The sequence below is a fragment of the Vulpes vulpes genome, chromosome 15 (assembly GCF_048418805.1).
Source record: "Vulpes vulpes isolate BD-2025 chromosome 15, VulVul3, whole genome shotgun sequence".
Classification (NCBI taxonomy): Eukaryota; Metazoa; Chordata; class Mammalia; order Carnivora; family Canidae; genus Vulpes; species Vulpes vulpes.
The window spans coordinates 12,281,273-12,296,704 of record NC_132794.1 but is presented as its reverse complement, the minus strand read 5'-3'; the positions used below and the strand labels follow the sequence as shown (position 1 = coordinate 12,296,704).

At 43.3% G+C, this 15,432-nt stretch overlaps 1 protein-coding gene across 2 annotated transcripts in view; it reads right to left on the bottom strand.

Moving 5' to 3' along the window:
- URB1 (URB1 ribosome biogenesis homolog) overlaps positions 1-15,432 on the bottom strand; it is a 91,690-nt gene that overhangs the window by 50,138 nt on the left and 26,120 nt on the right. For both annotated transcript variants that reach the window (XM_072740844.1, XM_025985123.2), the window contains exons 4-8: positions 14,771-14,903; positions 9,029-9,125; positions 6,633-6,718; positions 4,879-5,004; positions 2,422-2,546 (exon numbers count right to left, since the gene is read on the bottom strand). In XM_072740844.1, the coding sequence (XP_072596945.1) occupies positions 2,422-2,546; positions 4,879-5,004; positions 6,633-6,718; positions 9,029-9,125; positions 14,771-14,903 (567 nt within the window). The remainder of the gene's footprint in view (positions 1-2,421; positions 2,547-4,878; positions 5,005-6,632; positions 6,719-9,028; positions 9,126-14,770; positions 14,904-15,432) is intronic.

The following is a 15,432-nucleotide window of genomic DNA, read 5'->3' as shown; positions in this document are numbered from 1 at the left end:
AGTTAGTGCTATCAAACGAACACAATGCTGAATCTACAAAGTACACTAGAAATACGACACATCCACATGATTTCAAGCAGTTTGTAATAAAATAGATGACATTTATATTTACAGTGTGCAACATGTGCCAGCCACTGCTCCAGGCAGTTTCCACACGCTACTTTTCTCTAAGGTGGATACTAATTTTGATTCCATTTTACAGATGTGGCAACAGAGGCAGAGAGAAGCAAGTATTTGTCGAGGTCTCACAGCTGACTCTAAATTCTGTTCTCTTAACTTTCACACCAGGGGTTGACAAACTACAACCCACCATCTGTCTTTGTAAATAAAGCTTTAATTGGAACAGTTACACCCATTATGTCCATGGCTGCTCCACTACGACAATGGTAGAGTTGAGTGGTCACAATACAGACTGTATGGCACACCAAGCCTAAAATATTACCTCTCCCTTAGAGAAGTTTACCAACCCCGGCCTACGCTATAGTGCCTCGCTTTCAAACATTCACGATGTGCCAGGCACTGTTCTAGACCCTGGGGATCCCAAAAAGACCAGCCTACGTTCTCATCAATTCTTGTCTATCAGGTAACAAACAAGTAAATAAATAAATGTGCATGGTGGTACTAAGTCATGGTCAAAAGCAAGAGCCAGGCAGAAGGGCAGTGACAGAAGATGGGCTATTTCAGAAAAGGGTTGCCAGGGAAGGCCTCTCAGATGTAGTGACATGAGCCCTGAATGGAGCCGCAAGAGCCTTACAACTACTGCCAGACAACACATTTAATTTTCTCAAAGTTTTACATCAATATCCCCACAAACAAAATTCCCTTCCTCTCCTAAGTGCAAACATCTGCATTTGCCCTGGCTTCAAAAAACTGATATAAGCCACAGCTTATTTGAACAAAACCATACCTACAAGTTGATTCAAATATGTTCATCAAATGATGATCTATTTTATGGGTCTTACAGAGGAAAATACATGTGTTTTAGGCATGATGTTATATACTACAAATCTTATATATTACACGTTATTATATATAGCATATGTTAATGTTAATATATGCTATATAATATGTATATTAGATTATAAAAATCTGCTGTTATCTTTAGCAGGCAAGTGAGCTGATTTTTTTGCTAATGAGGGAAAAGCTACACTATCATGAAATAAAGTTAAAAGAAAAAGAAATGAGGTGGGGCAAGTTAATTCACAATAACCTCAGAATCAAAACAAGTCACAAGCAGGAAAAAAATTTCCACTGTGTTATCTCATTCTGAAGGAATCGGTCATCTGCCTGGGTGCGTGAAACTAAATCAAACCACCTGTATCTTTATAAAAATAAAATGCCACAGAGGGAGGGAGGGAGGGAGGGAGGGAGGGAGGGAGGTACATACATAAATAAATAAATAAATTCATGATGACCAGAAAATATTCCTAATATTTTTACAATCGAGAGGGGCAGAAAAGCAGGTTAATAAATCCAACAGTATGCTATTTTGGTTATTAAAAACTAGTAACATGGATATGTATTACAGCTAGACTAAAACAGAAGGATAATTCTGGGGCACCTGGGTAGCTCAGTCAGTTAAGTGCCTGCCTTCAGCTCAGGTCATGATCTCAGGCCGGAGATCAAGCCCCGCATGTTGAGAGTCTGCGTCTCCCTCTCCCTCTGTCCCTCCCCACCCACTTTCCACACATGCTTACCCTCTCTCTCAAATAAATAAAACCTTTTTAAAAAGATTTTTATTAATTAAGTTTAAAATAAATACACAAGCTTAAATTATATAAATAAATAAATGAAAGAACATAATCTAAACTATCAGCTCTGGGCTTTGCTTCCTCACTGATGAAATGGCACCATAACTGTGCAACATAAAATGAAATACAAAAAAACCAAACCGTGAAAACCTAGCTCATTAGCGGCTGTCTTTGAGGAGAGGAAGGACTATTGTGCCTGGTACGAGGATGGGCATGGAACCAGACTCCCTGGGTTTCAATCTGAACTCTGGGCCTGACCCAGAGTTGACCAACCTCTGAATGGCTCACCTCCCTTATCGGTTAAACTGGGATCACAGTGGCTCCCACCTCAGGAGAGCATCGAGGCCCGCAAAGGGGCTCACGCTCTCTGGGGAGGCAGAGGTAAAACTTACCCTCAGACCCAGCCAATGCCACATCCGGAGTGAAACCCGCGGCACCTCACTGGGTGAGACATCGACTGGGCTACCCCAAGCCCTTTGCCCTGAGGGCCTGTAATGAGCAGCCACTCTCTGGGTCACCAAATGTTCATCGCTGAGATGAGTTAGTTAATGTCTAGAATCCTAGTTGTAACCCAGCACGATCCCATCACTCCATGGGTCTTCCCAGCAAGTCACGTACGTGAGGAGTACTGAGGAGTGCACACTCGGGGTTCCCAGGGGTGCTATCTTACCTGCTGAGGGTGCCGAGCGATGCGTCATAAAAATTAATCCCATGCTTGAGTGAACAGCACAGATCCATCAGGAAGGTGTGGACAAGCTCCCTCACCATGGTTTTCCCTGCATCCTCAGCAGAAGCCTACAAGGTTTTTTTAAAAATTCAATGAAAATCTCAAGTTTATAAGCCTCGGTAAGAGCTGTGGAGTAAAACTGGATAATACCAGGCATCTGATGACCTCTTAGAAAACATCTTGAATGCTTCGTATCATTCAAAAAAAACAAAGAACAGAAACACCAATCAAGATTTAAAAAACCCACAGCTTATGCATGTAATTGAAAAAGAAATTAATAAGTTAAATAAAAAACAACAACAACAAACAAGCTCATGGACACAGAGAAAGAGTGGTGGTTGCCAGAGGTGGGAGTGGCAGGGTGGTGAAGGAAATGGATGAACTGTTTTTGTTTTAGTTCAAATAAACTGAGTTAAAAAAGAAAATATTTCTTTTTGAAGTTGAATGGAGTTGCTAGAACAAGAAACTACAGATAACTCAACATTTTTATGTTATTTTGTATTGTTTCCAAGTACTTGACAATAAGGGTTCTCATTTAACTTTTACAGCAGCCCCATGTGTCTGGCAGAGCAAACCAATGGTACAGCTGAAGTCCCCACAGGGCTAGCGAGTGGAGAGCAGGCCAGTATCAGAGCCCCCATGATTAAAAAGTTTCTCTTTATGAGGCACCTGGGTGGCTCAGCAGTTGAGCATCTATCTGCCTTTGGCTCAGGGTGTGGTCCCGGGGTCCTGGGATCGAGTCCCGCATCAGGCTCCCTGCATGGAACCTGCTTCTCCCTCTGCCTATGTCTCTGCCTCTCATGAATACATAACATCTTTAAAAAAAAAAAAAAAAAAAAAAGTCTCTCTTTACAGCATATACTTCAGTTACAGAATCATTTCTTTAAGCTTCTCTTTGCTTTTGTGCTGATACTGTGATAGAAGAAATACAGCTGAACTTTGAACAACACGGGTTTGAACTGCACAGTTCTGCTTATGCGGATTGCTTTCCATACAGTGCAGTACTATAAATGTATTTTCTCCTATGATTTAATTACTAACATTTACTTTCCTCCAGCTTACTCCACTGTAACAGCACGGTATATAATACACATAACATACAAAACATGTGCTCATCGACTGTTTATGTTATGGGTAAGTCTGCCAATCAATAGTAGGTTATTAGTAGTTAGGTTAAGTTTTTCAGGAAGTCAAAAACTGTATACAGATTTTTGACTGCATGGGGGTCAGTGCCCCTAGCCCCTGCCTAGTTCAGGGGTAAAGTGAATTTGGTCTGCACCCCCAGTTCCTGGAGGAGGGCTTCTAAAACCGCTGTACATTCCTGAGTGGTGGGGTGAGACTAATGTCCATATGGAGTTCTAAAATCCCCTAGACTGTCCTGAGTGATAGGAGCATTTTTTATTCTAATGAGGCCAAACTCTTAATGGGCTCCTGGATAGCTTCTGGCTGGACACCAGAACATAACCAGTGATGAGAGCATTACCTAACTCTGAATTTGAACATCCTCACCTATAAGGTAGAACCATTAAAAAAAGAAAAAAAATACTCTTAAGAGGGACAAGTTTAAACCTGTATTTTTAAACAAGCTTAAGAATGACTTAATTTCTCTTGCTCTTTTGAATAAAATTCCACGTTTGGGAGTGTTTTTATTAAGCCCCCAAGGCTTCCTGGTAATAAAGCATACAAAACATGTTGAAAACAAGAGGACAGAGGCAAGTCACCAAGATAAAAGGAGGTAAAACACAGGGCTCTTGAGAGGTAAATTACTATAAAGTTCACAGGAAGTCTGAGCCTTCACTACTCTGGCCAACTCCACGTTCAGAAACACCCTGAGGAAAATCAAAATTAGGAGAATTAAAAGGTACTCCGGGCTTGGGTCAACTCAAGAGCAACTGGTCTAACTCAACACTTGAGTGACTATTACAAAATAAATCACACATGTCAGGAGTTGAGGAAATTGGGGTTTTCCTAAGGCACTTGGGATCCTGAAGTGAAAGCAATAGGCCTTGAAATTCTAAAGGCTCATATGGAAAGAACAGAAAGATGGAAAAGAAGAGGTCAATGAGAAAAGGAAGAGAGCCTGGATCAATACCATGTGTCTACAGGGCAAGCCCTGTAGGGAAACCAGCATGTCACTCAGCTAAAGGAGTAAGAGTTTTCTCTTTAATGGGAGGGGAAAAAAAAAAAGTCTAATACCAGAATACTGCAGAGATTAAAAAAAAAATAAAATGTGAAAGACCATATTACATCTAGGTAGAGAATTAATATAATCATAAGCCAAGACCCAGATCAAATGGGGGATCTTTTTTTTTTTTTTTAAAGGCAGGTGGATTCCTCAGCCTCCAGCAGTGAGGACCACACGCTAACAGTAAGGTCAATTCAGAGCCAACAGGACTGTACCTCAACATTTTCCAGGTTTACATCAACAATCCCATTCCAGCTGTAGAGAGCTGCTATGTGGTTCAGTAACTGCCCAGTAAAGAAACGCACCTTCTGGGTTTTGGTGATATTTTTATTGTGAACTACCTAAAAACAATAGAACAAATTAATTTCAAGGAATTTGATTTTTAGAAGTGTTTCTTGTACTTCGTCATTACAAAAACCACGTAGGCCTATGGCAAAATGCTTGACTGAAAAAAGGAAAAACATGAAGAGAAAAACAACAAAAGTCAACAACCTCTGAACCATCCTAGGATATGCACAGTTAGCATCATGGTACATTCCCTTTTAGCTCTCTGCCCCACAACACATAATATATACGTACATACCATTTGTTTATTTACCTCTTTGATATTATACTTAGAGTTTTCTGCCTACTTATATAGCATGAGCTTTTTCCACATTATTAAAAACTCCTTTAGGGATCCCTGGGTGGTTCAGCGGTTTAGAGCCTGCCTTCCACCTAAAGTGCGATCCTGGAGTCCCGGGATCAAGTCCCATATCGGGCTCCCTGCATGGAGTCTGCTTCTCTCTCTGCCTCTCTCTCTCTGTGTCTCTCATGGATAAATAAATAAAATTAAAAAAATAAAAATAAAAACTCCTTTAGAACCTCATTTTGGAGGGCTCGATATCACTCTAGCCTGAGTAACCATAATTTATTTCACCTTTCCCATGGTGTGTACAATTAGGCTGTTTCCACTCTGGCTGTCATCAGCATCCCTGTACAGAGTCTGTATCCCTGATTATAGGGCTAGAAATGGGGCACTGGTTCTCAGCTCCCCATAAACCCACTCCCAGAACCTCTAGGGATGTGGCCCAGATGTATGTGTTTCAAATTTGCTTCCTGGGTGATTCTGAGAACCTCCCAACACCCCCAAGGCTAGGAACATCTTTAAGACCTTTGACACATACTGCCAGACCTGCTCTAACACTTCCTCCACAAAAGTACCTGATTCAAAGCATCTCTGCTAGCACTGAATATCATTGTTTTAAAAGATGAATGCTAATTTGATAGGTGAAAAAAAATCTGTTATCTCCTGACTTATATTACTTTTAGTCAGGGTTTCTTAACCCCAGCACAATTGACATTTTGGGCCAAATAATGGTTGTAACAGACTATCTTGTGCAATACAGGATGCTGAGCACCATCCCTGGCCTCTGCCCACTTGTACTTGTACCAGTTGTACTTCTCCAGTCATGACAACCAAAAATGTTTCCAGGTGCTTTCAAATGTCCCACAGTGGGGAGGAGGGGAACAAAAATCACTCCCAGCTGAGAACCACAGTTTGAAATATTACGCTAACTAGCTATTTTTACAGGGACTACCAATTCATGGTTTTCACTTTTTCTACTGGGAGGATCATAGTTTTTCTAACTGATCATTTAAGTCGCTTCTGTATTAAAGACAGCGATTCCTTCAGCCAGTTCTAAAATTTCTACCAGATGCTTGTAAAAGGCGGAATATGTAAGGTAATTCAAAATAATGTTTTGCTAGGTGTGTAAATGAAAAACAGCTGTAATTTACAGCTTTCAATTAATCCAATGGCTTCCCGTGAAATAGTGAGCAACTCCTGGTGTGATAATATGGAAGCCTTAAGAAAGTTTTCCATTTCACCTATAAGTCAACCCTAATGTGTGCCCTACACCATTACAGCTCTAGGGTCCTGTCAAACACTGGAAAAGACAAATGACAGGAACACTGAATAAACACGTACCTTGGTTTTCAGCGTGGATAACAAAATATTGACGGTAGAAATCCTGTCTTCCTTTATGCCTGAGCTAAAGATGCAAGGAATAAATTCTGAAAGTAAAAGGTTCAAAGCATTAAACTCAGAAATATTTTGAACATGAGAACAGATGAGAGAACATTACTTCTTAAAATGGCACAGCACACAATGCCATTTTTTTTTAGGTTTTGTCTTTCTTAAAAATGCAAGTTTACAGTAGGAATAACTACTTCACAGGAAATCAGTATCTAAAGGTAAAACAACAGAACCATTAAAGTTCATTAGTTCTGTTATTTCACTTTCCATTAATTTAAATAAAATTAAAAATAAATAAATAAATAAATAAATAAAATTAATTCTGTATTGACCGTTTGAATGTACGGTATGATTACGATTTTGCTAAATGTCTCTCTTTGCTTAGAATTGCTCAGAGTTACATTTTAAATGATGGTCATCAGGGGGACCCCTGGGTGGCTCAGCAGTTTGGCACCTGCCTTCGGCCCAAGGCATGATCCTGGAGACCCAGGATTGAGTCCCACGTCGGGATTGAGTCCCACGTCAGGCTCCCTGCATGGAGCCTGCTTCTCCCTCTGCCTGTGTCTCCGCCTCTCTCTCTCTCTCTCTCTGCTTCTCCCTCTGCCTGTGTTGTCTCTGCCTCTCTCTCTGCGTCTCTCATGAATAAATAAAATCTTTAAAAAACTAACTAAATAAATGATGGTCATCATTTTATTGACTGGTGGTAGAATTCAGAATGATTGCTTTTCAAACTTCTGGATCCCCAAGGAATCAGCCACCACAGCTTGATGCCATACCATTGCTAATGTCCTGGTGATACAGGGCAGAAACTTCAGAGCAATTATAATTTCACCTGCTCCAGAGGTGCTCCACGGACACACATTCGACAAAAGCAAATTCATTCCCCAAAAATGAAAAATTGGAAAATACCAGTTACTAAATAACAGTGTTAACCTCTAGATTACTAGCTGTGAGCCTTCTGATATTCTGATCCATATTCTGTTCTATTTATCTTTTAGTAAAATGGGGTACTTGACAGCTTTACACAGAGTTTATACCTAATTGCATACTGTTTAAAAGGCTGATGTCAGGAAGCATATGTCAACATCATTTTTAATAGCTGCATTCCATCTTACGATTAGCCCTCAGTTTGCACAATCAATGCCTTGCTGGTGGACAGTTAGGAGTTCAATTTTCAGCTAATATGAAAAAATATCCCCTAAGAAAACCTCTACTCACATCCTTAATTCTTCCCTTAGGATAAATGACTAGACATGGAAAGGCCGGATCGAACGTGTTTAAAGTTCTGATGCATACTGGCCTAAATGCCTTGCAAAACACCAATTGAAGTGCAGCCCTGTCTGTTAGCAGTGTAGGTGGATAACCCCAAATCACAGTCCTTTAATGAAAGTCAGATAGCTGAGATGAGCCAGGGGAATTCTGCAGAACTCCTAGCCCTGGCAGCAGCAGCAGTTCCCACAGGAGCTGGCCCCAAGCAGGAAAGGCACACAATGAAGGTATCTCCACGGTGCTTCCTCCCTAGTGCAAGGTGGCTATGCGCACGGACCAGGGCTGATATACAGGGTGACCAGCACCTACACCTTGTTATTAAATGGTGCCTGGCAATCATCTGGAGAGAGCTTAGGTCTTCCACCCTGGGGGAGGTGAGAGACAGGCTGGAGACCCAACCACATGGGACCACAGGCACCGTGTCATTCCTCCAACAACTCCCAGAGCTCCAGCAAGGGCGTGGAACCTCACCCCACCTGCAGACAGGGCTGGATTCTAGGGGGGGATCATACAGAGCAATTGCCATGTGCTAAGTGTGGTCTGGCACTACTATTCCCTGTCTTACTGAATCTCTTGATAATATGCAAGTGTCCTCAACTAACTCAACTAAGTCCAGCCTGGCTCTAGGGTGACAGCCACCAGAAGGTGGTCCAGTTGGAATTCCTTGAAGCTCTATAAGTGATATTCTGGTTAACATTTGGTAAAGCTATCGAAGCAACTAAACTTTATTTTTTCCTTAAGTACAAAGGAAAACCAGGTAGCCAGGGTACATATCTACCCATGTTCTGAAACCATAAAGCCCCCTTTGTTCATACGAGTCTCTGAAGTTTGCATCCATTCTTTGTTGGGACATCGCTCAGCATTCCAGGGAACATAGCAAGAATACCTCTGTTCATGCTGACTAGCCACCTCCCAACCGCACTGACCTGACTGGAAGCTTCACCACATACGCATCCTTCATTCTAGCGTGCAGCAGCAGCTGTAAAAGCTGCAGACCTTTTTTATCCTGGGAAAACTGCTTTGCAGGAGACTGCAATCAGCTGCAATCAGGCTTTGCTATGAGACAGAGGCACACCTACCTTTCAACTCCAGCACTTGCATGATCGTGCTGTCATCGCCGGCAATCAGAAAGGAAAGGGCAAACTGAATGTAGGCCAGCCGGACATCATGCACACCCTAGGGGGAAGGAGACCATGTGTCATGTGTGTATCCATACCCCTTGCCCAGCGCCAAAGCAAGAACGCAGCAACGGAAGTCTCTGGTCTTATGCTGTCAGGAGGCTCAAAGTCTAAAACCAGCAGTCATCTCTCTGTGGGAACACAGGGTTTTTTCTTTGCTCTTTTCCCTCCATCTTCTGCTCTATTTTTCTTTCCTTCAAGCTGTTTCTACATACAAAAGTATGGAGGTCCTGGGTGGCTCAGTCAGGTAAGTATCTGACTTGGTTTTGGTTCAGGTCATGATCTCAGGGTCAGACATCAGATCGAATCCTGTGCTGGGCTCCACATTAGGTGTGGAGCCTGCTAAAGAGTCTCTCTCGGGATGGGCTCCACATTGGGTGTGGAGCCTGCTAAAGAGTCTCTCTCGGGATGCCTGGGTGGCTCAGCGGTTGGGCACCTGCCTTCAGCTCAGATGGTGATCCTAGGATCCGGGATCAAGTCCCGTATCAGGCTCCCTGCGAGGAGCCTGCTTCTCCCTTTGCCTGTGTCTCTGCCTCTCTGTGTCTCTCATGAATAAATTTTAAAAAAAAATTCTCTCTCTCCACCCCCCTTCCCGTGCCCCTTCTCTTAAAAAAAAAAAAAAGAAATCAAATGTCAAGAAACAAGCCAAAAATAAAAATTATCAAGATGTCTATCTGCATTACATCTTTTCATCCACTGTGCTTAAAAGCCATAGCATAATGGCTCACTGCTACATAAACATAAAAGTATGGATAAAGTATAGTTGTGTCCCCTTCCCCCATCATACTTAAACATTTGTGGTTCATGGACCACTTCAGCATAGAGCAGAAGATTCTCAGCCCATCTAGATACCATCTATTTCACTTCCCAGTGAAATCATATACACTTTTTTGAAAATCCAGAGCCAATGGAAAGACCGGTTCTACTTCAGCTGACACCAATGAGGTGATGTCTGGGTTATACAGGTACTATAAATTAGGTACTATAAATGCACTCTGGACATCAAAGCACAGATGCTGTCACATTACAAACCAGTGTGGCCTTTCCAGGAGAGTGGACATCCTCAAGGAGGGCCCACAGGCCATGGCCAGTCGTCAACACTTCAGGGGAAGTGATGGGGACCATCTGATCAACTATCCCTCCCAGTAATTTTAAGACACACATCGTGTCTTCTCGTCTGTTTCAAACCCTGGTGGCTGATCATGTGCATCGCTCATTGGCTGTACTAGCACTAGCTCATACACTGGGATCCTCTGGTGCTTCAACTGTACTCTCCCCCTACTTCAGTTATTCCAAAGATATCTTAATTTGCTGCAAAGAAGCTAATACCATGGAGAATTATTGCCCTTGGATGCCTGGAAAAATTAAGAAGTCTGTCTTCCAGATAGTTCCATTCCTATTAGTAATGGCAGGGTGGTGGTAATGATGGTGGAATGGTGAAGAGGAGGACATCACTGTCATTTACTGAGCACTTACTATATTCCAGACACTAAGTCAAAGGCTGCAAATGTGTGACTTCATTTACTCCTTATGACAACTTGAGGTGGAGATGCCTTCTATACCCATTTTACAGATGAGGAAATGGAAATTTAAAAAACTCATTCCAGGCCCCATAGCTACTAAGCAAATATGTCCTAGAATTAGACATTGTTCAAACATACCGCTTCCTGCTCAACTTCATGTCTGACTACAGAGAAGTGCTTTCTTCTCAGAACTTCCAGAGCATTTTCATTTTGCTTTTCCTCAAGATGAAAGGACCACACTTGGAACCATGTAGGTCTCTATGTGAGTATTTCATTACTTCTGTCTCGTCCTGCCGGGTGTATGTTTCTCAGGGAGAGAAGAAAGGCCATCTGACTCATACTCTGCAACAACTGGATGGGGATCTTACACGTTGACTGTATTCCTGGGTCTACACCTCCATCCATGCCCCACAGCATTCCAGCAAGACCTTATCAGACCTTACTCCAACTCCACTATGAGCTTAAAACCATCCTCCTTATTCCAGGGACTACTCTAGAGACCTCCTCACAATGTGGAGTTTGGATACCATGTGAAAATGAGCTGCATTTCCTCAGAGTACAGCAACGTTTTGGTGCCTTAAAAACTCACCAATTCAATGTTCAAACACCAATTGTATTCAAGATTCCATGATCTCAGGCCGAGAGAGGACATGGCAATGACTAAGATATTGTCCCTGTCCTCAGGAAGCTTAACATAAACACTGCTCCCAAGCTACCTAGATGCCTGGTCGTTGAAAGAAACCTGTCAACTAATCCAAGCAGTTAACTTGTTAGCCTTATCTATGTATGCCTTGTGTTTCAAAAGAATGCTGGTATGATGCTGAAACTTGCCTGGTAAGATTAAATTAGGTTCTGTGCTCTGCTAGCTAGTTGGGAAGGTTCTACACGTTCTGGGGTTTTGGTTGTTAGGGTTTTTTTTTGTTTTGTTTTGTTTTGTTTTGTTTTTTGTCCACTAAGTCCTGGAAGCAAGAGTCCTAGAACGTAGATCTCAGTTATCTACTATTCTAGATCTTTCCATCCTGCTTATACACAGCAACTGGGACAAGATCCCCTGCAGGGTACCAGCCCGCCCCCCCGCCCGCCCCAGCAATGAGTTTTGAGCTGACACGGAATGTCTTCACCTCCTGGTATCCATCTTGTATATTCCAGCCAACCCCAAATTTCAGGTTCCTGACATTGTGGACAAGCCAAGATGCCCAAGAGAAAGCATCTGCACCCCACTCCAAGCAGTCACGGCCATGCCTTCTGCTCAACCTCGACTAGACAGCCCCTCACTGTCCCCTGGGCCTCCACCTCCATCCCCAGCAAGCCCCATCAAAGGCAAGAGGGTCACATGCTTACTCCTCATTCCTACTCTGTGACTTCACAATGCTATTCATCCTAGGAAGAAAACATCCTGAACTCCTTATGGCTTGTTCTGCAAAACACTGTCTAAAATAGACCAAAATACATTTGGTAAAACTGCTTTTTGGCAAACGACATGAACAGTGCTTTCTTTGGCTGGATGAAAAAGAACCATAATCCTCTCTCCTCATGAGGCTAATAATTCCCCTCAAAATGTTAAAATGCACTTATTAAAAAAAAAAAAAAAGATCTAGATAACCATCAGCTTCTTCAATAACTAAATGACATGAAAAAAAAAAAAAAGGTCAGGGAGAGGGGATCCCTGGGTGGCTCAGCGATTTAGCGCCTGCCTTTGGCCCTGGGTGCAATCCTGGAGTCCCAGGATCGAGTCCCACGTCGGGCTCCCGGCGTGGAGCCTGCTTCTCCCTCCTCCTGTGTCTCTGCCTCTCTCTCTCTCTCTCTCTCTCTCTCTCGCTATCATGATTAAATAAATAAATAATTTAAAAAAAAAAAAAAAGACTGGAGAGGAGTAGGGATCGAAAACTCAACATTAAGAAATTTAAGAAACATACCCACCAAACACAATACGTAGCCCTGGTCTGGATCCTGATTTGAAACACAAAGTGTAAGGACATTTCAGAAATGGTGGGGAAAAACTGAGACCAAACTGGGCATTTGGTGATATTAAAAGTTATTTACGGTAACATGTACAAGAATAGTACTGTGGTTTTGTGTTTTGTTTTTTAAAGATTTTATTTATTTATTTAGCAGAGAGAGCACAAGGAGAGGGAGTGGAAGAGGGAGAAGCAGATACCATGCTGAGCAGGGAGCCTAATGCAGGGCTCGATCCCAGGACCCCAGGACCCCAGGACCATGACCTGAACCGAAGGCAGATGCTTAACCAACTGAGCCCCCCGATCGCCTCTGGTTTTGTTTCAAAAGGTTGCTTTCTATTAGAGATACACACTGAAATATGCATGAGGGAATATGGTTCACATGTGGGATCAGCTATACCTGATTGCCCCAAAACAAACCAAAAACACGGCGGAGGTAACCGTCTGCAGCTGGAGGATGGGTACATGGGGGGTTCTCTGTGCTGCTCTCTATTTTTTAACGTCCTCATTCAATATCCATGAGACTCATTCCTATGTGGAACATAAAAATTTAATGTCTAAAAACCATTTCCCATGAAAAAATAGTTAAGGTACACCATAAACTAAAAAAACACTTCCATCTTGAGAATAATTCCCATTTTACAGATCAAGGACATGTAAAAACACTTGTCAAGAGGACCCTGAGGTGAGGCAGCACATGCACAGCCTATAGCTGGCATCCATTCGGGCAGAGGAGCCCTACTTCTAGGGCTTTCTCTCGTGTCTTGGTGGGTGGTCGGGGTACTGATGTATTTTACTTACAGGGCTGAACTGGTTGAGATCAGAGAGACAGGGTGGAAGAGGGAAGGGAACTTGCATCATTACTGACAGGCCGACTGCCAAGCTAAGACCAAAGAACCGTGACATTTGCCCTAGTGTGCAAACAGCACGCAAATTCTTTTTATTAGAAATGCATTTAAATGTCAGTAACCATTATTCAATGAATGGAATCTGTTGACACATTCAGGGTATGTAAATAACTCACAGTAATAAAAAAGAATATCCATGAGACACCAAGACCTGGAATCTTCTCCTCAGAGCACACCTTATTTGTCATGCCAGGACCACCCTTAACACTGAGCTGACCTCACAGAGCCAGAAAAGTTATCGGATGTTACTATGATTAACCTTCAGCCTATTACCTGGCAGTGTGGAAACTCTTACTAATTTCCCCGAAGAGTGAGATGACAGGGTGCAGAAGTAAATCAGGCTAACGTGGCTCTCTGCTTTGGCAGACACGTGGGTAACTGTCGGTCTGCTGTCTGTGCAGGGGACCGGGGTGTGGAGTGGGGAGCCCCAGCTGTCCTCGGGGCCAGCTGGGAGCACTGAGACAACTACGGCTGGCGCGTAACAACTCTCCCACTTCTGAGTCCTCCCGCTTCTGAGTCCTCCCACTTGTGTTTCCTCCTCAAGACTCTAAACCCAAAGGAAACTTCTAGAGTCACCAGGACTTTTTTTTATAAAAGCTCTCCTGAAAACCAGTCACACTTCCATTCCCTTTGGCATAGTCCGACAGCTACTTGTTGTAAGACTCACTGACAGATAGGGACACCTGGATGGCTCAGCGGTTGAGTGTCTGCCTTCGGCTCGGGCCCTGATCCCGGGGTCTGGGATCGAGTCCCGCAATGGGTTCCTTGTGGGGAGCCTGCTTCTCCCTCTACTTATGTCTCTGCCTCTCTGTGTCTTTCATGAATAAATAAATAAAATCTTATATATAAAACAAAAAGATTCACTGACAGGAAACACAAGGAACATTAAAAAGCCATATGTGTCCTCCATGATGATGTCACTGGTTTAAACCTCCAAGGGTTTTCTCCAAAGTGGACAGAATAGAAACGGGACTGGGATGCCCCAAGGTCCATGCTGCAAGGCACACGGAGATCATTTCCTCTGCTCTGTGAAGATGCTCACAAACTGTGTCATCCTCACAGGCCTGAGCCCCCAGAGAAGCTGTCCTCAGATGTTCCTGTTGTTCAGGCTCTGCCACATGTTTCTCTACACACAGGCCTTCCTCTCCTCCCATGTGAGGACCAAGGCCAGAGAAAGGATGACAAACAAATCAAGACGGCCCTCCAAAGGCAAAGGAAATACACAGGAGGGACAAGACGCTCAGAGCTCCTCACCTTTGAATCCCTCTTGGTGGCCAGGGTGTACAAGTTCTTTTTATTCAAATCAAAATGACTGCAGACATCCCTGGCGGCCTCAGGGCCCTGGGTCACCATGGCGGCCAAAAGGTTCAGGCAGGCTCGAGCCATCCTGCACAGGGACGAGAAAATCAGGCATGTCAGGAACAGCAGAAGCACCGAGCCAGCTGTGCTCCTGGTTGTAGGGTCTGTTCTCCCCAAACCAGAAAGAGGAAGCAAAGAGACACCAGACAGGCTCTAGAAAAGAACATACAACTTGACAAAATCTCCAAACAAAGCTTAAATATTGAGTCTGAAGAGGATCCAAGGATACAAAACGTGAGATACAAAGAAGATGGCAATTTCTCTCTCTGGGAAATCATTCTGTAACTGTGAGACCCACAGCTCCCCTGCCACTGCAGGGCACAGGGGGAGACTTGTTCAGAGTAGGCTCTCAGGAGCCTTCCTGTCCCACGGCTACCCGGGATCTGTGGTTTACTGCACACCTGCCACACTCCAGGCATCGTCCTAGGTGGTGGAAGACCAAATCTTCTAGGCCACTCAAGGACTCCACCTGCATGGACCTTGCATTCTAGCGGAGGGAAACAGTCAAGAGTATTAAACCAAACATCTAGCTGTGCAAACAGACCTACAAACAGATA